This window comes from Charadrius vociferus, unplaced genomic scaffold (genome assembly GCF_000708025.1).
Source record: "Charadrius vociferus isolate BGI_N301 unplaced genomic scaffold, ASM70802v2 scaffold738, whole genome shotgun sequence".
NCBI lineage: Eukaryota > Metazoa > Chordata > Aves > Charadriiformes > Charadriidae > Charadrius > Charadrius vociferus.
Window position 1 is genome coordinate 1,511,553 of NW_009649467.1, and position 23,653 is coordinate 1,535,205.

Sequence of the window (23,653 nt, forward strand, 5' to 3'; positions counted from 1 at the left end):
CAGGATTCCAGAGGCTGCGGCGGGATTAGATTCCCAGGTGACATTCAGAAATAGGAAGGTCTTGAGTTGATGAAGAGGATGACAGTGTCCTGAAGGTGGTTTTTGTGTCCCTCCATTCACTTGCATTAGAACTGCATTTTTTTTCTTCTCTATTAGGAAAACAAGTTACTGGGTTCAATATTCTTGTGCTTCTTTAGTTAATCTCTCTTTCTTCATTCCTAGTGATATATTTACTTTTAATTTTTATGGCATTTAAGCTGTAAGGTGTAAAAGCTATTTAGCAAAGTCCAATGTGTTCAGCTCTTGTTTAATTCATGCATCGAGGCTTTTGGTTTGTTTTCACTTTGTCATTGTGTTCCCATTGCTCCAGTTCCAAATGGATAGTGTTCTTACCGTACACCTGGGTTTTCGAAATAGCTCTCTTACGCTATTGTACTGCTTAAAATACCGTATTGTTTCAACTGACTGCAACACTGATATATAATAGCGTTAGTTAATAGAGCACTAACTATTGCCATATCCCACTGCACAGCATGCTGCGAGTACAGATGAGAAACACTCCTATATGGAATCTGAATATTAGAACCAAAGATGTAAAATGTGTCATTTAATGTACAGGATCGTTTTTAAGGCCAAGTCTGTAGAAGGCTTTTATAGTCACTAACTCTGTTTAACAAAAAGCAAACCAAACCAAAAATTAAGACTGCAGGTGTAATACAATCGATTCTTTGCCTAGAGACCGTATTCTGCACCCTTGTTGTTACTAGGGGAGCTGAGAGACTGGTTTATATATAACAGGGTCATTTTCAAACCTAACACTGAAAGGGAGCTTTCAAATCAAATAACAGGTATTTTATTAATCTATACTGAAGCGTTCCAGTGTGTAAGGCATGTGTTGAATTACAGGCATTGAGGTAATAACCACTGGCATGTCTCTCCTGACTTGCACGTCTGTAAAGACAATATACTGACGCCCATCCCCACAGCTCCTCAAAGTTGATAGGGTATTTATATACAATGCATCCACTTGTGCCAGTTGAAATAAATACGTTCAAGATGGTAACGCGCTCTGACAGATCTCATAGCCAGGGAGCTGATTTCCAAGTGAGAGAAGGGCACAAATTTACCACCCAAATCTGAGCTCTCCGTCACTTGGCTAACATTCATGTTATCAGCCAAAACTCTTCAGTGAGAGAAACTTGTTTAATGATTTATCAATATTCCACAATCCTCAAGGTTTCTCTCATAAGGGAAATTGAAGGCTTGGAAAGTAGAGTCTCGGAGCTCAGAGGCAAATGTCAGGAAACCCTTTCCTTGTGTTTATGTCGTGCTGTGCCCGATAAATTAGTATTTACATGAAAATGTGTAACTTTGCTGCCGAGGACAGTTTGGTTTGGAGTCAAACTGGTTGAGAGGAGAGATCTTGTCTTCCTTTTCCTAGACTATTCTGGCAAATCTGCCCAAATGAGGTTAACTGCTGGCAAACTGCTACACCACAAAAAAAGAAATGGTGTTTTTTTGAAAGATGTGAACATGATTTTGTGGGCCAAAAAAAAGGAAGGTTCATCTTTGTATGTAGCAGAAAGTTTGTAGAAGAATATAGAGTAATTCCGATGCACACTGGACATGTGCTCTGCTTTTATTTTTAAAGAGATTGCAAATCTTATAAATGTGAAACCTGAGACTGCAAGAACTGGGTCTTTCCTCTTACCATCTCCAGATGTGAGCTTGCACCCCATGCCCTGTGCAGCTGGGAGCCCCAGTGGTGCGACCTGCGGCCGTGGGGCTGGTGGGGAGTCAGGAATCAGCCGTGCTAAAGCACAACCCGAGCCATCTGCGGGAGGCCCGGAGGGAGCCCCCTCCTCTGCAGACGCATGCTCAGCCTGGGAGCATCCCTCCTGGCGGGTGCAAGAGTTTTAATCTGGTGGAGGATGCCGGAGCCCTGCTGTGGCTGCCACAACCCAGCAATGAGCTCTGTCACAATAGCCACCCACCCCCCAAGCTGCTGCTGCTGTCCCAGAGGCAAAGGGACAGCAAGCGATGGAAACTGCTACAAAGAGGGGCGAGACTATGTGAGCAGTGAAGGGAAAAAAATCCAAACCAAAAAACAGTTTGGGTGTTGAGAGTTTAGACAGTCATTGTCAAGAAACACTGTGTTGAGCTTTTAATGTTTTTGATTTGGTCTTCAGTAGATAACAAACTTCTGGGTGTAAATAAGGACACTGTTTTAAACCCATTTAATGGAGATTCCTCTCTCAGTAGGATTAAGTATCATGCTAATCAATTCCTGGCAGATTAGACAGATGTCCTAGCAGGACACTGCCTGATCCCTGAGTAGGTGCTGAGGTACAGCAGTTTAAGTGCATTTAAGACAAGTCAGGGCATTCTCATACATGCAAGTCTGTTATTGATCATTTTAGGAGGGGTTGATTTATTATATTGTTGTGCTCAGAGTTTTCTGAGTTTCTTTGTCTCCATAAAATTTTACAGATTTATAAAAGTTTCAGCGGTTTGGTATTGGCTTGTCTCCATACTGGTGTGAAACCAAAACCTTGGCTACAACCGGAAGCACCCTGCTTTTCCCTGTGGCTGTACCTCTTCTGCCATCGGGCAACTCTGGACAGGCTGTGATGAGGGAGTGGCGAAAGCTTCAGGGATCTTTAGCAAAGCCAATGACAGATGCCCATTTGGATCCCAGGCTATGATTAAATTTTTTTGGGGAGGCCCTTCCCCAAGCCACATGATGCCTTCTTTCCTGCTGCCAGAGAGCCTGTATTTCTCACTGGCCTCTAAAAAGAGCACCTACCCCGCGCTCTTGCAATTCCCAGTCGTAGGAAACATGCTGAGGGACCAGAAAAATGGGGGAAACATGGGAAAAGCTGACTAAGGTGATGAGACGTATGGAAAACCTCCTCGGTGAGAAAAGAGTAGCGTAGGACTGTATATCCCAGGAAAAAAAAATGCTGAACGAGGAATAGGTTATAATGTATAAAATAGCGGGTGGCAAAGCGAGCAGTAATGCTTGCTGCCTCTCCAGAAGTCCAAGAACAGTGGGCATCAGTGAAACCAGCAAGGGGCAGATTGATCTTAAATTAAAAGGGCTGCTCTTGATGCAACAGACAGTTGAATCGTGTGACTCCTTGCACACATCCTTGGTGTGGGGAACGCAAAAAGTTTACACGAGTTCAAAGTGTAATTGGAAGAATTTAAAAAGGGGAGAAAAAATACCTGCTCATGATGATACAAACCTCTTGCAGCTTTAGAAAATGTGTGCTCAAATCACTGCCAGCTAGAAAAATGTCCCAGAGGACTTCCACAGTTTCATATTCTTATATTCTTCTGTAAAGCGTGGCTGCTGTCAGAGGCAGTGTACTAGAATGGATGGGCCTTTGCTTTGACCTACTGCTCCTATTCTTTCCTGGATTTTGAACAGTTTCCTGTCCTTGTGATAGCTATGTTTGCCCACCCTTAACAGGGACATCATGTCTTCAACATGGAACGTATTATGAAGGTGAGGATGGGAATTGCAGCAAAGCAATGCGGTCTTCTCTTTCTCGGGTGATTTTTTGTCAGTGCCTCACTTCTTGGGCATTTCTCTATCGATTGTGTTCAGAGATGAATTTTCTCTTCACTTTTCCACGGGACCTCTCTCTACAGGAGTACAGTGTGCTGTGAGCAAATACTCTGCTAGTTACCTGAAACACAGAGGATTAGGCTGTGGCACCTAATTAAACAGAGTGGGATTGCTGAAACGTGCACCACCCATTTTGCTCCAGCCTCCCACGATCACAAAACAATGCCTGGAATTCTTTGAAATTACCACTCCTAGATGCAGCTTTTCCTTTGATGAGAGCATTTCATCAGAGTAATCCTGCTCTGGCTGGATAAGCTGCAGAGCAGGATAACATCTAATTTATTTTGCAGCTCAACTGGAATAGCTTTTTATCGTTCCCCACCTTGCTTTTGACAAATGACGCTCCTAAAGAAAATGCCTCTTCTGTTCCTCGCAGCGGAGCAGCGCTCGGCTTCAGGTATAAGGGCAGAAGTTTCCAAACGTTACTGGTCCAGTTAGTAGTTGCTTAAAGTTGCCCGCGTCTCGGACCCTCTCTGGGCCACTTCAAGCACCTGAATTCTCTCTCTGGACTCAAGCCCCCCGCGCAGGGGTGGCGGAGAGGGAGTGGGGGCAGCACCCCACGGAGCAGCTCTGCTCCCGCCTGCGGCAGCCCCGCGCTCCCTGCTCAGCCCCGGTATCGAGTTACAGAAAAACTACACCCTCGCAGCACCCCTATTTACATACAAATAACTGGAGTGCCTGCATTTATGTCACCATTCAAGAGGCTTGCCAAGGGAGGCTGTAATCCAATCAGCAGAAGCTTTAAAGGGATGTCTGCAGAGTGATTAAAAGGGGATTTTTTTTTTTTTAACTGTAGTCATTATTTTTCATTCCGTTTCATATTTGCAAAGAACTTTGATCTGAGTTGAGAGGACAAAGATGCACATGTCCTAAAATACATACGAAGAGATCAAGATGTTAAGAAGATCTCAGTTGTTGTGTGGAAAGCGAATATGACCCACAGGGATTAGTTTGCTTGTGCTGGTTTGGAGATTAACTCTAAATCACTGCTTAAGGACTAATAGGACTAATAGGAATTCTTGGAAACATCAGGGAAAAAATTCTTATAGACCAGACTGGTGAAAATGGCTTTCCAAAACAGTAAGACTTTTTAAAGTTTAACTTAATATATAATGTTTCTGTTTCTGGTTTTTTGAATGCTTTCTCGTATGTTATGAACATTTTAGCTTTTAAACTGTTATTTAAAGTACTGGTTGTTGCTGGGCCGGAGGAGAAAGTTGGTCTGTTTGTTTGCCGTTTGCAAAGCAGTAGCTGAAGGGGTATTTTTAGAATTGATTGTTAGTTTATAACCAGAGCTCGCCTGTGGTTTCCTGAGTTAAGTGAATGGAAACTAGTCTAAACTCCTTGAATGAAAGTGGGAAAACGTATAGCTGGGATTGGGGAGTCGCTTACGGTCCAGAACACGCTGTTAAACTTCTCTGGTGTGCAACTTTTACTCACCTAAAAGGCGTTCACAACAAAGGAGGAGAGCGTGAATGCGGGCGAGTCATGAGCTTACGGGGAGCTCTCCGCTCTGCGGTGGCGAGGGAACGGGGGGGGGAAATCCTACAACCGCAAAAGGCATATTTTGGACTTGCTCTGTCAATGCAGGAATGTAGGTTTGCATGATGTAATGGTATGCAAATGCTCCCAGCGAGAGGGAGCGCTCCGTTAACCCTTTGCGGCGCCTGCCCTCCTCTCCGAAAGTTTAGCTTTCCTTCCTTTCCTTTGTTTCTTAAAAAAAAAACAAACCACACCCAAACCATCTACTTCTCTGCCGATGTCTGCGTGTCCCATAGGCCTGGCGCTTCCCGGTGGGCTCTCCGTCCCGCAGGGGTGGGTTCGGGCTGCCGGGCTCCCCGGGCGGGCGGGCGGCAGCGCTCCGCCGGCGCAAGGCTTTGTTCGGCTCTGCCCTCGCCCCCCGGCCGGCTCTGCGCTGAGGAGGCTTCAGGAAGCACTTACCTTCAGAAAAGCAACCTGGGCGTGTGAGGCAGTTCATAAAAAACAAAAACAAAACCAAAAAAACTGCCCTCTTGCATTCAAACTTGCAAAAGTTATTGAGAAATACCGAAGGTGGAAGGCGGGCCTTTTCTGTTACTCCACATCCATTCAAGCTTGCTGCACTTTTTCGTACTGGTGGGCAAACAGGCTGTCTCTCACAGCCAGGTATTATTTTTTTTATTTTTTTTTTTTTTTGCATACGGAATAACCTAACTTTAGTTTGTCAGCTCGGGCTTTTTGGTAAGGAAAGCAAAAGTGAGCGCAACCGTGCAAAGTACAGAAGAACCCTTTAGCTTGCTTAAACGATTGGGCAAAAGTCATCCCTCGTATAACTTTATTGGATTTACGTCGAGGTGGAATTTTGCTTCTTACGTTTGCCCCCAATAAAATTATTTTCTCAGGCTCGTTCAGAGGGTGGATAATTGACGTACTACATGGAAAGAGCCTTAGGGAAAGTGGGGGTGACGGGATTGATTCCTTGTTGGCGAGCAGAGAAGGGCGTTATGACTTATTAAGCACACAAACATTCACAATACGGGCAGCTTCTGATTTCAGCCTGGCTTTTGTACTGGCAGGTGAGGATGCAATGACAGGTGACACGGACAAATACCTCGGACCCCAGGATCTGAAAGAGTTGGGAGATGATTCTTTGCCTGCTGAAGGATACATGGGCTTTAGCCTGGGAGCCCGCTCTGCCAGGTATTGTATTTGCTGCTTCTCGTGTTTGCATGTCACCACAGTTACAAGTTTTTACAAAGCAAGAGTGTTCTTTCACACAAAGCTGGAGTCTGTTTCGAAACAAAGTAGAGGGGGTTTACTTCCGTGTTATGATAATACTGCGCCTTTAAAGCATACGTTCATTGCAGTTTTATTTTGTATTCTTTATTCATGTTGGCTTCTTATGGCAACGATACAGAAAACTAACTATTCACTTTTTCTGGTATCTTCTCATGCTCTGAAGATCTCCAAGGCACCTCTTTGCTAGCGGTTTGCAGCTGGTCTTGAAACTCATCTAGAACAGCCAGCAAAACCAGGTTTCTTTTCACTACCACTGGCCAAATTGATACTCACATTAGAATGTTCCTTAATGGACTAATTTAGCTGAAGAATGTAAATGCCAGAAAAACTGAATGACAATCATTTTGCTATTTTGGTGCTTTTATTTCTTAAAGGTGCTAGTGAGTATTCCAACTGAGATAATCAATATTAAAGAAAAATGCAAAATTGCTCCCAAAAATAATAAAGCAGGTGTACCCTAAATTTGTTGTAGGGTTTCATTTGACAAGGAACGGATTACATGTTACAGAAAACAGGCCAAAGTTTCTGTGAACCTGATAAAATATTGTAAACTTAATATAATATCTGACTAATGTTGATTTCAACTCAGGTGTTGCTAGATCAACGTTTTAGATTTCATTTTTGAATCTTGCTAAAGCCTGCACTGTGCGTTGCTCAGAACAATTAAAGCTCTATGAGCAGAGATTAATTCCATAGTTGTGGATTTGCAATGTATTTACTGACAGTTGAATCGTACTGAAGCTAATAATTAAACCTCATAAGCTGGAGCCCCGAGGACTTTTTCCTATGCTGTAGTTTAAAGATCTGTTTTAAAAAGTGAGTTCATTGTCTAACAGTGAATGGCAACTCCCATAAGGTAAAGCTTAGATGTCTACCCTTCAGTCTTGTTTGTTACGGTCGCATTAGAAATGCAAGCATGCAGTGCAAATTTACCCTTTAGTAGTACCCAGCCATGTTTTGCTTCACTTATAATTTTTAGCTAAGTTAGTAAGTATTTATGTGATAATACATTCACGAGGAATACCAAAATGCGTTTAAAAAGTCCATTAGCTAGAAAATGAGCAGAGCAGATCTGAAGGGGGAATCTTACGTCTTTGTAAACTTAATTAACAAAGCTGACATGCTGCTTTTAAACAGAAGTCGGTGTGAGCAGGATCATCACATAGCACTGTTGGATGAGGTCAGGTCTGAAGTACTGTGGTGACGGTGGAGAGGGAGTGCGCTTTGTGTACAGAGCTTGGTACTGATTTACAGGACACCTTTTACTCATTACAGTACTCTTCCTGCCCATGTCTAAATTCTCACTGTGCAAGTGGGAGAGCAGAATTTTGCATTCAAGATGGTAGGCAGGTCGGAGGGTTCAGCCTCATTTTATCTTTTCTTTGAGAGAAATCTAATATTCCCATGCTTCTGATTTTAGCAGTGCCATTACTATTTGTTGCTGCGTAACTCATTTTTTACATTGCACATGTTATGCTCAGAGGAGACAAATACAGCATTTTTCCTGTGAAGTGTTTTATTTAGCAAAAAGTATTATGTGGATGTATCTTACTACTGATTCTGAGTGTAACATTAAGAAACAAACACATTAAATATATAAGCCATCCAGCCATAACATCTTGCTTTTCCCGTCTGATTCTTTGCTTTCTATTTCTCCTGTTTCTTTTCCACTGTAAATTGCTTTAGTCCAAAAGTCAGGTAAGAAGGCATGGCATCGTGTTACATCTTTCTGCTGCTGCCATTGCTCATCTTCATTTTATTCAGCATTGGAAAGTGACATGCTATTTATTTTTGGGTGGGGGGGTGGATCCCTCTGTTATAACAAATAAACTTGATTTCTTTACGCCCTTTGTCATGTAAAAGTCTGCTTAACATATGCCTACAGTGTGTAATCAAGATCCCGATTCTGCTTCCAGCACAAGGAGGAACATGTGCTAAGGGACTAGAAAAGTTCTATTAACAACTACAAAATGCATGAAACAAGTTGTAGAGTTTTGAGTCTGAAAAGTGTTGCTAGTTCAAAAGTGTAATATGTTGTTGGATGTTGCTTTGTATTAATTCACATTTTTACTACTTTATTTTTTGTCACGTAGCAAGCATGTCTAGGCCTGCAGCATGTTTTTAGCACATACCATAATGTATCTTCCAGGGTTAAGTGTAACACACTCCTACAGTGATTTAATTGCATCACGTTCAGAGTGATCATAGTTCTTTCTAAACAGTCTAACGTGCCCAATAATAAACCCCAAAGCATTGGAATCTGTATTTAGTCATCAATAAGGAAATTTCTTTTCTGTCTTCTTTCATTTCAAAATTACTATCCTTTTTTTCTAACTAAAGGAATAACTAGGGTGTTTATAACAAAGTCAAAAGTGGTTCAGCCACAAAGAGAATGACAACACATAAAAGTTACTCTTGGTTAAACTTGCTTCAGCAATCTGAGCCATATGGGCAGGTGCTGTAACTTACCCACAGCTCCCCAGGGACCTGCCCTCATGGGTCTCCTTTCAGGATTAGGGCATGAAGACATTTATCAAAGTTCATCTAAATACTTGAATACGCTTTTCTGCATTTGTTCTAAAGCCACGGCATTACTGCCAAAGCAGTATACATCGGTTGTGATTTTGCTTATGTATATCGTAGGGATGGGGAGATCAAACTACAGTCAAATACTTATTATACCATTTTTCCCTTGTATTTATTTCACAGAGTATGTATATTTTGCCATCTTATGCTATCCCTGGAAGTTGCATGTATTAATTTTTTTATTTTTATTTTTTTGTTCATCTCATTGTCATCTACACTTTCTATGATAAATGGTAAATACAACAGCCTCCGCTCCTTCAGTTCGGATAGGTCCTACACGCTGAACAGGAGTTCTTATGCCCGAGACAGCATGATGATTGAAGAACTGCTGGTACCAGCAAAGGATCAGGTACGTGCTTGCGTCTCTGCCACCAGGTATTTGTGCTTCCTATTTACAGGGGATGACAGTCTGCAGCACTCGGCTGTGCTTGTGGAGATTATCGCTACTCTCTTATCTATTGAAAAAGGAGAAGAAAGGAGCTGAGAGAAGTTGTGGTTTTGATCCTGCAAGAGACAGGCTGATGGGGTCCCAAACCGAGAGTCTTTGAGGGACCATTTGTTCCCGAGTATGAGATTGTCTATTGAAGTCAATGGGAACATCTGTGAGCTTAATGTTACGTGTATCTTTAGAGTGCTTTGATAAGTTGGGAGCAATGTGTTTTACACTAAGCAACCTTTGTCTGTACTGTTTAGCCCAGGGATTACATTCACCCGTTTTTCCTACACGGAGGGGACTCCAGCTGCTGTCCTTGTTTTTCCACCCTTGGGAAGAATTTGGCCTTGTGAAGATTAAGCTATTATGCACTAACCAGTTTATGTATCTTCCAAACATTTGTGCAATGACTAATACAACAAAAGCAGAATCTTCTGACCTGATTATAGCGTGGGAAAGTCTTTCTAAAAGCTAATGCTGGAGATGATAGGGTACTGTATGCTTTGTTTGTGAGTTCCTCAGCATTTTGTTTCGTAGACTGGCTTCAGATTTTCAAATCTGAGTTGCTCAAGAGTTTCTTGATACAGAGAAACCAGAGATCTGCTAGGAAGCTGAATAAAAATTCACATAGAAATCTTTACGGCAATGAAAGGACTGTGGAGTGGAGCTGTTGCTTATGTCCTGGAAGAACATAAGGTGGATTACAATGAAACAGAGGTTTTCTGCTGCTGTTTTCACAGAGGTACCTCTCAGCAGTGGCAAGTATTCCTGCACAGGGGCATTATTGATCTCAGATGATGCTTTCTTGGGGGAAAGGGTTCACAGAGCAGGACTCAAACATTTTAAACCTTGATTGTGTTAGTCTGAAAAAGCTAGCATAGTATAAATTATCCAGTTTTACTACAGCGTTTGCACACAGGCATTATGACAATGGCAGAAATTGTATTCTCTCTTTATCAACTGAGTGTTTATTATTAGGTAGTTACTTTGAAGTGAAATGCTGTAAACCTTCAATAACCTTGATTTGCAACAGCCAGCTAGGGAGAGTTTCTGAACATTGCATAGCAGTAATTTTGTTGCTTTTGTTTATTTTGAAGTCAGAAAATAAAATCTGCAACTACTGGCACTGGAAACAAGACATGATATTTCAGTGCTGAGAAGCTGAAGTTACTCTGACACTTTCTACTCCTAAGCTTTCATTAAGTCTTCTTGATATGATGGAAATTTCAGAGGAGAGGAAGGCTCTTCAGTCTGAGAATGTATTATGTTGTCTTATGATTCTGGCCATTTTTGTGATTACCATCAAAGTAGATGGCATTGATTTAGCAGCTAGGGTGCCTTTGATCAAATAACAAGACTGAAAACCAGCACTATGCTGAACAACTCCTAAAGAACATTGTTCAAAGTGTGCACCATTGTTTTGTATTAAAAAAAAAATCCACTAGAAATATAAGAATTACTATCTGTACATGGAGGTGTTGCAGTGATACCACAACATGTACAGGAGCTTTGCTTTAGAGCAGACTTCATATTATCTACAAGTGGTCACGGACCTCTCTGCTTTTTGGAGGATCTCTTGCAATCCTGGCTCTTGAGCTGAGAAGGTAACAAATGTGAAATCCTTCTAGTGCTGGTGCTGAGCAGTCAGTGTGGGCTGTTTTCATTGAATTTATAGTCTTCATATTTTTGTGATTCCAGTTCTTGTCCAGCAATGATTGTGCAATTATCACAGTTCAGCGCTGGTCCAAATTTGTCATGTAAAATGTAGCCAGGCTGGAGGTCTGGCTGAGAGTCTAGTTGTAAATGTTATTCTGACCTTAACCCTCTAGACAAACTTCAAGTTTCTGAAGTCCAGGAGGGGATCCAGAATGGCAAAGGTGGTGGTGGAAAAAAATGTCAGTCCTGTCTTGAGAGGTTAGTAAAACCACGATCCTCTGAAAAACAAATGAGAGTACAGCAGCCAAGTATCTTCACGAAAAAGGGAGCCCAGCTAAAATTTTATGCTATGGCTTCTGCAAATCTTGACGTCCTGGCAAAAAAGGTATCCATTCTCTGGAATTCCTGTGTTCTTCAGCCCAGCCCAAACCTATGGTTGTAAGCTTTACAGATATTTGACTGAAATGGGAGGAGTGCGTTTGGGAGATGGAGAATCCCCCTGCCTCTCTTCTTCCCATCCTTCCCTCTGGGCTTCTACATAGTCTCTATTATGGCAGTAGAAAGCAGGGAAAAAAATCACTGTGTGTTCCAACAGTGGAATACACAACAACAAAGATCATTGTGGGTCAAAACTAATATCCTAAAAGTCCATCTGGAAACTGATAGGAGTTAAGGCTGTTTTGTGGTATTACACTACTTTGAAGGAGTGAGCCATTACATATCTGCATATTCCATTTCTCTTCTTTTATAAAGTTCAGACCTGTCTGGAGTTCTTCGTGGCAACAGTAAAGTCTCAGAGTAAAGAGAATTAATTTTATCACAAATATAAGTATATAAAAGAGTAGGGGACACTTGTCAACCTGTTGATCAGGTTAAAATAGCAGATCTCACGGCCACCCCTCCCCAAGAGCCCTGGGAGACTTGCGAGTCTAAAAAGAGTCGAACAAAGAAAATTTGAAACCAGCCTTTAATGAACCTGACTGCCAGCATGACGTGTTGGGTAGTGAGAAGAGTTTCTAATAATTCCCTGAGAAGTCAAGATATTCTGCATTGTTTGCGTTCGGTGGTTTATTGCTGACCCTGTTCAACAGGGAAGTCTGAGTCCAGGCCATACTGTGCCTCATAACCTGGTTGGAGCAAAGTTAAGATTTCTGTGTCCTGGTGCGTTACCATGGATGCAGCAGCTCAGACCAAATTCAAATGACTTTCTCCATGGAATAATTTACATCAGCCTCTGAATTTAATCAGCCAAAGGCAGGATGAATCAGGCTGTCCATTACATAGCAGCTTGCTGAATCTCTTCTGTCTGGATAAATTCATCTGGGAGGAAGCATAAATTCTTCTGTTTGCTGAACTCTGATATTACACAGCCTGGATATTCACTTATGCAACCAGCAGGATCCTTGCCAGCAGAACCGTCAGTATTTTTATACATGCATTTGCATCTAATGATGCCATGCCCTATAGCAATGCATATTTAATCTCCCTCAGTCCAGGGAGGGAGCACTGGGACCTGACCAAACACGGGACGAATTCTGTGATTTGATGTCACTGATGATGTACCACCTTCTGGACTGCTTATATTGCAATTTACACAGGAAGATTTTTTTTTTGCCTGCCTGGAAAATCCAGCACCTCAACAGACTGACAAAATGAGATCAACAGATGTGTGCTGCGTGTAAGATGCATAAGGCTATTAGCTTTTCCTACTCTGTTTCTCTGCCAAAATTATTGGCTGCAGACTTTGTGCTTTTGCTGGCTGTAAATATGTCCAACAGATCTGTTTGGGTGCACTTTGTCAGAAAGGAATGCATCAAAAAATATAGTCACCTGATATACAGAGGGTATCTCAGGGCAAAGGAATAGCCCAAAGTACCCTATGTGTGCACGTAAGCAAACCTACAGCAACCCAGTGAGCATAGTAGCACCTCTATCTAACATTGAGTATTTTGGAGTGGTGATATTTCCTTGGAAATTACATGGTGCTACATCTAGTTTTCTGTATCACACTGCTGAAGGAACTTTAGCGTTTTCCTTCTGTTATAGCAAATGTGATCCCGTGTTTATTTGTGGATGGATGTGTCCTGGTGCATGCCTGGACCTCAGTGCAGTGCCACTGTTATGGCATAGCAGCCATTTGAATGACAAACACTAAATTGTGTTGGTTTTTTTAACACATTTTTTATGTTTCTTTGCTTTCTCTTATTTTTGAAGATAATGTTAATCACTGAGCAAAGGAATAAATTTGTTCTCGTTTATCTAAATTTTTACAGCTTCTGAGACCAACTGTCTGGGTCTTATACTGTTTGGTGTCAAAAGTGATAATGTACTCATTATGAGCTCTTATAAAGTTAGTTTCATCACTTGGAATAGCAGAAATCCACAGCAGTGGCTTTCCTGCCTAAAATATGGCTCTTCAGAGAAATGTAGGAGAATCCCTAGTGTTCTACTGGAAAGAGAAAAACGGTCTTCAATAAACTAAATTGATATGTTTTTCAAAATTATGCTAATTAAAGCCACTGCCAATTAAAGCCAATTGCCATTGTTTTAATTGCATTCATTTTATCTTGTATTTCTGATGGTGTATTTTGGTGTTTAACGTATGCAGGTTTACCCCTTATTGTTGTTGTCTGTACTTGAACCGTCAGGCCTAGAGTACCTATATTACAGCAAAAAGTTTAACGAAAAATTCCACTAGAGGAGTTAAGGTAGCAAAAGGAGGAGGCGTTGGGCCATGTGCCACAGCATTGGCCAGATGACAGAGCAAAGTTATACCTTGCAGATGTTTCTATTGACTGGCAGTAAATTATAGTGTAGATGGTTTTTGGAAACCTGGGATGCTCATCTGAAATAAAAGAAATGTCTAAAGAGAGGAGTTTTTTGGAAAACCCAGAGTGACGGGAGGGTTGCAGGTTCTGGCCAACAACAGAGTGCTATCTGCTTGCTTATCTTGTGGAAGCTTCTCAATAGAAGTATTTTTGTGTGTTTATGATTTTGCGAGATTTACTACTAATGCTGATATTTCCATTTAAAATAATTCATTTGCACCACCTCTATGTGCCAGTGTATAAAAGAAAAAAGATGGAAATAATAAAATTTTCCTGTGTAGAAGTGTGTGCTTGGCTCAGGTTTGACGTGAACACGCAGAATTTGATTTGAAAACAGCCTATAAGATTTTAGTCTTTACAGACTCCGTTCTCTCTAGATATATTTGCCTGTAAGCAGAAAACAACATACTTGGAGGAACCACTGACATTTTTAATGCCTTCTTGGGTGAAGATTGACTGTGTGTATCGCATGACAGCCTCTTGACTTAGTTTTATTGATGTAACTTCTGACAGTGCTTCTTAAATTGTTTGAAGCTTTCATATCACCTTGGAGATATGGGCATACAGTATTTGAAGATTTCATTTGTTTAATTTCTGGGGAAAAAAAGAAACAGAGAAAAAAAAGGGTATGTTACTAGAATGATTTGCTAAACACATAAGAGAATTTATAGTATGAGACCTTGTTGTGGGGCACAGGAGACACGTCAGGAGCGAAAAACAAATCATGCCTTGGTGTCTGTCAGATGGGGCAGTTAATTATAGCACCAGTGTGCCAGCGCTTCACAGGGTTAAAGCTATTTTTACAGAGATGAGTAGGGACAGTGGCACTCCAGAAAACAGCGTTCATGTTGGTTGTACGTGTATAAAGAAAAACTAAACCCTCCTCCCACCGCGAGCCTTGGTCATGCATTCACAGCTTCAATTAAACTCTCAGTGAAGTTATTCACAGGTTCTGCTTGAATAAGGATCCATCCAATGGCATTTTCTGTTGGGGAATATTATACTGCCTGTCTATATGCTGTATGATTGCAGTACAAATGGTAATACTCTTTTCAATCTTTTTAACCTTGCACATGTAAGTAAAGATTGGAGACAGATATGGTTGTAACTGAAGGAAGTGGAAAAAGTGGGCAAAAAGAATGTTTGAAGATACATAAGATTAATTTGTCGGTGGACTCCCATGTTTCTGTTACGGGATTTCCAGTAATTTAACACCTGCGATATCAGCACTGTTACATGGAAAGAGGCCAGATCTAAATTTAATAGCATTATATTAACAAGCTTGTATTTAAGACAAGTGTTTTTCCTGTTAATTTTAAATTTCAATTTATCCCTTTTTATTATGTTTTTAAGCACCTGACGTTTCAAAGGGAGTTTGATTCTGATTCTCTCAGACACTATAGCTGGGCTGCAGACACCTTGGACAATGTTAACCTTGTTTCAAGTCCCATCCATTCTGGGTAGGTCACTTAACACATTTCCTTTATCTTTAAATGTGGAAGTGTATTGTTAGCTGAAGAATACAGCCTGCTGTAATGGCTGATAACATGCCTGTTCCTGCTCCAGTTGAAACCAGTGGCAAAATTCACACTGACTTCAATGAGGGTGCTTAATAACAGGAGTCAGTCTAAATTCTTGCATATCAAACCAAAAACTTGCTTCTGCACTTAATTTTCTGAATGCCAAAATGTTGTCATTCCACAGGGTTCTCTTTAATAGTCCTGTTTTGCTTTTTATGTTGCTTATGCTTTGCTTTTAAGTGTCATAAGGTGATCTTGTTTGAATTGTATCAAATTATTTGGAATATGAAATCAGAGATATAATGTAGTGCTGTCTGTTCTTTCATAGAGGAAAATATGGGGGGCTTTAATTTAACCTCTTATTTTATTTATACTTCCAAACTCTCCTGCCTATTCTCCAATATCTGTAGTTTGATTTTAGTGGTACTATTCATTTACTTATGAGTCATCACTCTAATTGTGGTGCTTCTTCACAGTACCGCATAGACTTATTTTAAATGCAATAGTAGCAATGTTTGAATGCGTATTGTAAAAATTTACAAATAAATGTGTAACTGAGAGGAATCATTGCATATGAGATTGTCTAGTATAAATATTTGTTGTTTAATTGTCAAGATTGGGACATAAAATTTCATATCCTTTTTAATTTACTTCCCCATTTTATGACTAATTACATTCTTATAAAGACAATGAGTGCAACACATACCAAAAGATTTCAGTTCCGAAACAGCAGCAAGTCCCACAAACCTAAAGCTACAGTCCCACAATACATGTCAGCAGCTGCTTCTGCTGAAGAGATTTATACAACAATGTCTTTTTGGGTCCTGAGCTGATAAAACACTGCGTACAGTCAATGCTAGAGTAGAAATGTCAAGAGTTGCAGAATGAGAAGCTGAAATCTGTTGGTTATCGCGGAAGGGTATGCCAGCAAAGGACCTCAGATTGCTGGTAGTCCACTCATTTGCATTACATCAGCATAAAATATTGTCAAGCCATTCCTGAAATATGTTTAATTTCTTCATAGTCACTAAAAAGAAGAGGCTCTATAGTCCTCCAGCTTCAGTAGTTCATTGTCCTTTGTTACAATATTTTTTCCACCGATACTCAATTTCTTTGCTGCAGATTAAGACTATTTCTTTTCATAGAGCAATATCTTACTGGTCTCTTAACAATGTTTTATACGTTGACAGATATGTAATCCGCTCTCTTATAGACTAGAATGTCCCAGGTCCTCCTAGGTGGTGCTTCCCACATTTCAGCGCGTCCTTGCTGCTCTCCCGTGGCTCTCCCCGCTTTGATAATAGCTTATTTCTAAGCCAGCATCGCTTCCTCTTTAGCCTCACACATGGCACTCCTAATCCTAAGCAATCCCACAGCGAGAATTATCATTTTGGTAACTGCAGTTTCTGTTGACTGATGTTTGTGATCTGCTAGAATTTCTCGATTCTTTTCTGAAATTCTGCAGTCTGGTTATTATTTCTATGTTTGTGATTATGTGCTTAGCCTCTTCCTTCTGTTTACACTTGCCTTTACTGTATTTCAGTTAATTGGTTCCAGACCCTTTTTCCATTTTAGCAAGGTAGCTTTTAATTCTGATCCTATTTTCTGAAGCCTTTTCAGACCTTCTTTCTGTCCAGTGTTCAAATCATGAATGAAGACATTAGCTCAGTACCTGGCCTAGGTCAGCACAGTGAAATCTCCACTTGAAGTTTGCTTTCAGTTAAACAGTAAAGCATTGATGGTATCTCTTTTGAGGTAACTTCTCAGATAATTGTCCACTTACCTTATCTATACTATACCTCAATTTCTTACTGAAATACCAAGACAGTACTTTCTACGCATCCACTGAGTAAGTTACTCTGTCAAAGAAGGAATTGAAATTCATTTGACATGAGTTACTCTTGCCACTTATATTTTGCCTCATTTTTGTTTTGAGGACTGGTCGCACTGGTTTTGATTATCCTTTAGGCCCTTAAAGATTGATTGTTGGATAATTTATTCCTGAATACTTCTGGCAGTTTAGACTGATTGGTCTAAAATTTTCTGGCTCTTTTTCACCCTGGTACAAAATAGGTCTGATGTCTGCATCCTGCCCGTCCTCTGGGGTAATACTTGTCTGCCCTTAGTTCTTCAGCATGCTTCACATATATTCTGTGGACACGGGATCTTTTGCACCAACTACTTCAGATCTCCTCCCTTTGTACGTCAGTCCTTGCTAACGCAGAGGTGGCTTTAGCTGCTGCCCAGAGGGGAAGGGCTGCAGACCTGCAGCAGTGGAGCAAACTGGGGCTGCAGGGGAGGGAGAGGATCAGAGCACCAAAATGTTCTCCACACAGGTGTAGCTTTCCTGACCTGTCACACTTCTCATTTGATAGATAAAGTCCATCAGAAATGATGCTGTGATGACTCAGTTCCTTTGTTAGGAAAAAAACCTCACTCACTGTTTATTTTCTTTTCAGTTGTGGCCCCATGTTATAATATGGTACTGTTTGGTTTTCCCCATTATCTTCATCTAGAGGCAATCAACAGATGTTCCCTTCATGTCTTCCAGTACCTCAGCACATCTGAGGTGCAGAGGATCATGACTTCGCTTGTCTTCTGCCAGTCTTTTTCTGAAAAGTAACTCCTTTTCTGCTTGTTTGCGGTGCTTCGTCCCCTGACTTAGTGCCCAGCTCTTTCTGTGGCCATGGGCAGAGGTATGCCAACTGGGCAGCCCTCGTGTTCTGGGTCGCCCTGCGGCCAGGGCCTGACCCCACCGCTCTTTGCATTCCTCATCCTCCCCCGGGCTGCGCAATGTGCTGTGCTGGGGGAGCTCCTCTGCAGTCCGCTCCCTCGGCTCTCTCTTTTCCCCATTTACCCACTGTCAGAAGAGAGCATCAGAGGTTGTTCCCTTTCTTAACTGAGGCAGAAGGGGAATTTGGGGAGCAAGATGTGGAGATCCAGCCGTGTGTCAGCAACAGAGGAAGAAAGCAGGAATTGTTGGCAGTAATTTCGACTCTTCTGGTTTTTCCTTTTTTTAAGCCAAGATAATGTTTCATGTTTTTCTTTCTGAGTTCAGATAAATTGTTTTGCCAGCATATATTTTGAACAGGGTCCATTGTAAGCAGCACACTGAAATGTGTCATGAATCTTGAGGCCTCTGGAAGGGTAGACACCCTTCACCAAAATGACCTTTGGCTTTCAGATGTGAGCTTACTCGTGCAACTTTCCCGAGCTGAAATATGGGTGTGCTCTGTTCACGTTGTCTTTTTTAACTCCTTCGTTTTCTTAGCCGAAAGAAAGAAATTAATGTGTTACACTGCCTACCATATTGAGAAACTCAGAAATACTGGATCCAGTCTTGCAATGTGGTGGAATACATCAGATTAATTACAGTTTACTCCAACCCCCTGTACACACAGAAGAACTCATTTTTGAAAGCAGTGTAATGAATAGCGAGGACTGATACGCCTTTCAAGTACCCTGCCATACATATCTATATGTTATACTTCGGAAAATAAACTGCTATAGAAAAGTGCAAGAACTAGTTTTCCATGGCATAGTGGAGCATGTTTTGGGAATTACATAAAGAAGTTGTGTCACAAGAAATTCTTTGTTGACCTAAGTAAATTGCAAATACTTTTCTCCGTGTGCTTCTGCATTTCTCAGAGAAATTATGGACTTGTGCTGACTAATTAAATGAACGCTTCCTTTCAGATTTTTTTTTCCGTATGTAGCATATTTTATATGACATAGGTCACAATATGCAAAGCAAAAGCCAAATAATTTCTAAAGTTGGCCTTCAAATGTGTTGCTTTTGTTATTTTTCTGATTGTTAATTTTCCTTTGCGCTTATTATTGATATTTTCTGTTGCTTGCCTCTAATTATCTTACATTAATTTTTCCCATTTGCTTTCTAAATTATTTTGCAGCTATTCCTCTCCACTTCCCCAGTATGATTCAAGGTGATAACTCTGTGCTTTCTGTGAATCCTCATTTTATTTTTTTTAAACTCTTTTCCCACAGAGTGTGTGTAGATGTTTGTAGTGCATCCGCCCACATCCTTATCCCTTCCATGTATTCAAGTAGAAATGCTCATTAGCATTTAGCATTGTGTTTTAGAGATCATATTGTAGTTTCCATTATTAGTGCAGCATTAATTTAGGTAAGCATTGGCTACTAATCTTTTTGATAGAAAGTGCATGAAATACTGTTTGGAATTACTGTTATTGTTTCAAATGGTAAATTACTAATTTGAAAACTAAACAAGGAAATAACTAATATACTGTTGACAATCATTATCTTTATATGGGAGCAAGATGCATAAAGGCTGATCTGCTGGAAGTTTTGTCTTCACCAAAGGCTGCGGTGTGGTGTAGACCCCAAGGCTGGCTGTAGTGGGCTAGTTGCTGTGGTGGGGCACAGGCTCATGTCAAGGGTTAATCTGCACTTGCTGCGAGCAGCGTGCATTAGCAGTGCTAAGCCCCAGGTTGCCAAGGCTGGACTGGTGTCCATGTCTGTCATCAAACCCAACTCGGCTATCTCTGCGTGACAACCTACAAGTACTTGAGAACTTGGGGCCTCATTTTTACACGTACTTAGTTTTAACTTCCATTGATTTTTTTGTATTATTTTTAGTCAGTTAATTTAGGTGCCTGGAGATTTTTGAAAATCTGCTCTGACATACTTGCATCATTTAAATAGTCTGGATACAGAGAAAACATCTGAGTGCAAGCCTTGGCATTTTTGCATTAGATGAAAAACTCCTTTTTTTTTTTTTTTTTTTTTTTTTTTTTTTTTTTTTTTTTTTTTTTTTATTAATTCCAAGCTGTCTTAACATGCCAGTAATCACGTATGTGATAGGCAGCTCTCCAAAACATTGCTTTGGACTGAGCCATCGGGCCAAGCCCAGCCTTGCCAAGCTCCCCGGGAGGCCCCTCTCTCTGTTGCTCTGTGGTACACTGACCAGATGTGCCTCCCCGGAGCGGCTGCAGCACCAACCCTGAAGGGATGCTCCAGCCAGCCACCCCTTCACACTGCACGCTTCTGGGTAGTCTGAAGTGAGTCCATCTTCTGCGCAGACAAAAACCATGCACATTTTTAAAAGGCCGCCAAAGCACTGATTGTAACATATTCCTTTCAGTATTCTCCCTTCGGTGACCAAGGGCTGTGGGTCCCCGCTTAATATTTTGCTTTGCTTCATAGCAAACTTTAATGGATTGTCTTGAACTCTCTTCACAGCTAGTCACGAGCTGGCTCCTTGCCAGCCCTGAAGACCAACCACTGGCCTGCCCTTCCACATGCTCAGTGGCATCAGCCTTCACCGCCCACCGTATAGAGCAGTTGCAGGGAGAAAAAGCAACACAAACATGCCGACAAACTAATAGTGCTCAGTGAGCAGAGGGGAGAGGGAGCCCCGAAGGTCCAGGCTCTCTAGAGCTGGTCTCTCTGCTTGTTACAGCTTTTTGTTAGCAAACAGAAAAGTGTTCCAGTCAACAGATTTTACAGACATCTAAGCTCTTGTGCTCTATAAATATTAAGATTAGCATAGTTTATGTACTCTATAATTTATAGACTGAGTGTTTTGTTTTTGACGTAGATCTAGTATTTGTGGAAAGCATTTGGTTAGCCAGTCAGCAGAGATCCTGTCCCACTGAAACAATTCCTCTTATGAGGAATTGAGGTACCCTAGTGGCAATATTTGGATTTGTTCAGAAGTGTACAGTGTGTTTATCTAGGAGAGAAATGTGGATGCAATTTATTTGTATGAAAACTACTGTGAATATTCCACGCTTCACTATTATAAAGCGTCTGGGGCACAAGAAATGATATATTTGGGTTAGGGTCATCTCAGAGAGCTGTTTCACATTCCCATCTTTACTGATGGATTTTCATTTGGTTTGAAGAAAGGCAATGTAGCAATTTCTGTATCTGGAATTCAGTTGGACAGCCTTTTTGTCCTGCTTCATATATTTACAGCTTTTGTCCCTATGCGCCTGTCTCCTGCAGTCCATTAAATTTCAAGTTTTGATTACGCTCCTGCTTTTTTGCAGACTTTTCCCACCCTCGTCATCTGGACTTGCAAATGCAGCTTATTTGCAGGTCTGGCCAATGCACGTCAGCTGTCACTTTTGATATCCTGCTGGTGTCAAAAGCAAATGTAACAGTTTTACACAAATTCCCATTCATACTTCAGAGCCCCGGGGGCTTTTTTCAAGAATCTTCATGACCCCCCCGCAATATTGGCTCTTACCCATAGTTCAGTTTACAGTAGGGAACCAGGAAATTAAATGGATTCACGTATTAATCACGTGAAGGTTTAGATCTGGAAGTTCTGGGAACAGCCTTGAAAATAGTGAAACCATACAGCAGATCTGCCAGCTATGTCAGTATCTGCGTATCATACAGAAGGAGCCAACAAAAATGTGTTGGCATCAAGACTGAGTTGGTAACTCGTGTCCCTCTTGATACTGGCCTGTTATTGCATCTTCTACCTGGAGCTATTCTTTCTCAGCAGCCTATGCTACAGAGGAAAAGGGATGGTATTTTGAAGCCCGGAGGAGACCCCCCCGTAGCTGTTTAGCCCTGCAGGAAATTGTAAATTGGAAGGATTTTTGCTGCGGAGTTTTGAAATGGGCGGAAGTCTGGTTTTGGTCCTGGGAGGAGACTCCACTTCCCTGTCACTGTTCTGTTAAAGACAGTAACACTTCACATATGCGGCTTCTCAGCATTTCATAGATGAAATAAATCACAGCTGTTAATGATTATTCTTGTTAATATTCATTATTCCCTTGCTAATAAAAATAATTTTATTTTAAAGTATACCACTCACCACTTACAAGTGTAGTCGCTTACCTTTCTATTCTTAAATGGAAAATTATGCACCAGAATGACACTGGCAAATGCGATTTTTCTTTAATATCAATTTTTGTTAATGAATGTCAGTATCACAGAGGAATGATGGCATGATTTTCTCCAAAGTGCCAGCAGCCTAAAGAAAGTTATGTACTTGATATTCTCCCTCATTGCCCATCAGTGGAAGTGCTTAGTAACCTGGACTGACTGTCACTCATGGTGCCAGCACTGGTGCTGCCAGCTATCAGGAGTGTTTGCAAATGAGACTGTGAGGAGGTTTTGAAGACTGAGATCCCCAAAATAATAAGCATTTTTGATTCTCCTTTTTCTACGTTGTCTGATTCCTTTCTGTATGTGAGGCTAATTACTCTTGTTTACAGACAGTAGAGCTAACATTAACAGAAGGATGTTTTTAAATTCTAATCAACCAGTACTAATATGCTACTTGTGCACTCTTTTAATCCAATTACTCAGTAGCACCTGTTCGTTTCACCGTGATGTTGCTAGACCTTTAGCAATTCCTGCTTTTGATAACCAATAGTTAACGTGTAAGTATAAGTTTTAAAAGAATCTTCATGTTCTTTTTAGTTTAGCTGGGATTGGGAGGACTTTTCTAATAATGTTTTAAAGACTGTGGCAGTTGACTTTCCGCTGGTCTTCTGCTTGTTTTGTGACCATTTTCATTGACGTGTTTCCTTTGCCCTACAGCTTCCTGGTTAGTTTTATGGTTGATGCACGTGGGGGTTCGATGAGGGGTAGTCGCCATCATGGAATGAGAATAATTATCCCACCACGCAAGTGTACAGCACCAACCCGCATCACCTGCCGCTTGGTGAAGAGGCATAAACTGGCCACCCCGCCACCAATGGTTGAAGGAGAAGGATTAGCAAGTAGACTTGTAGAAATGGGGCCAGCAGGGGCACAATTTTTAGGGTGAGTTGTTCTTTGAATTTCATTGTTTACGCTCATGTTGCATCTTTGATTTCCTTTATCCTGTGGATCTAAGTAGTTAAACATTGACTTTACCTCATCTGAGCATGTCAGATAGGCTACTTAACTTGACATATTAAAAAATGCCAACCAGCCATTCCTTCCAGAAAGTAGCCTTGTATTTTAAGGGGAGCTTTGCCTCTATGATGACTGCAGGGTGGAGCCAAAGGTAAGGAAAGCCATGAAAAGGACGGGTCTTGCCCCCATCTACTCGTGCAACCTGCCTTTGAAGTCAGGAGGAGTCGCGTGCCTGTAACCTGGAACAGGTTTTGACCCTCTTCCTTGCAGAGTATTGGAGAAACATCACTGTCACAAAAACGTGTCCTTAAGTGACCCACAAGGACCTAAATACTGAGCTCTGTTGCCTATGTGGCAGCATGTGCATGGCTCCTGC

The 23,653-nt window shown here is 41.2% G+C and overlaps 1 protein-coding gene across 1 annotated transcript in view; it reads left to right on the plus strand.

Annotated features, from left to right (window-relative positions):
• ANK3 (ankyrin 3, node of Ranvier (ankyrin G)) overlaps positions 1-23,653 on the plus strand; it is a 209,713-nt gene that overhangs the window by 129,124 nt on the left and 56,936 nt on the right. Inside the window, exons 25-28 of the mRNA XM_009889813.1 lie at positions 6,190-6,313; positions 9,245-9,347; positions 15,269-15,375; positions 22,978-23,202. Of these exons, the coding sequence (XP_009888115.1) occupies positions 6,190-6,313; positions 9,245-9,347; positions 15,269-15,375; positions 22,978-23,202 (559 nt within the window). The remainder of the gene's footprint in view (positions 1-6,189; positions 6,314-9,244; positions 9,348-15,268; positions 15,376-22,977; positions 23,203-23,653) is intronic.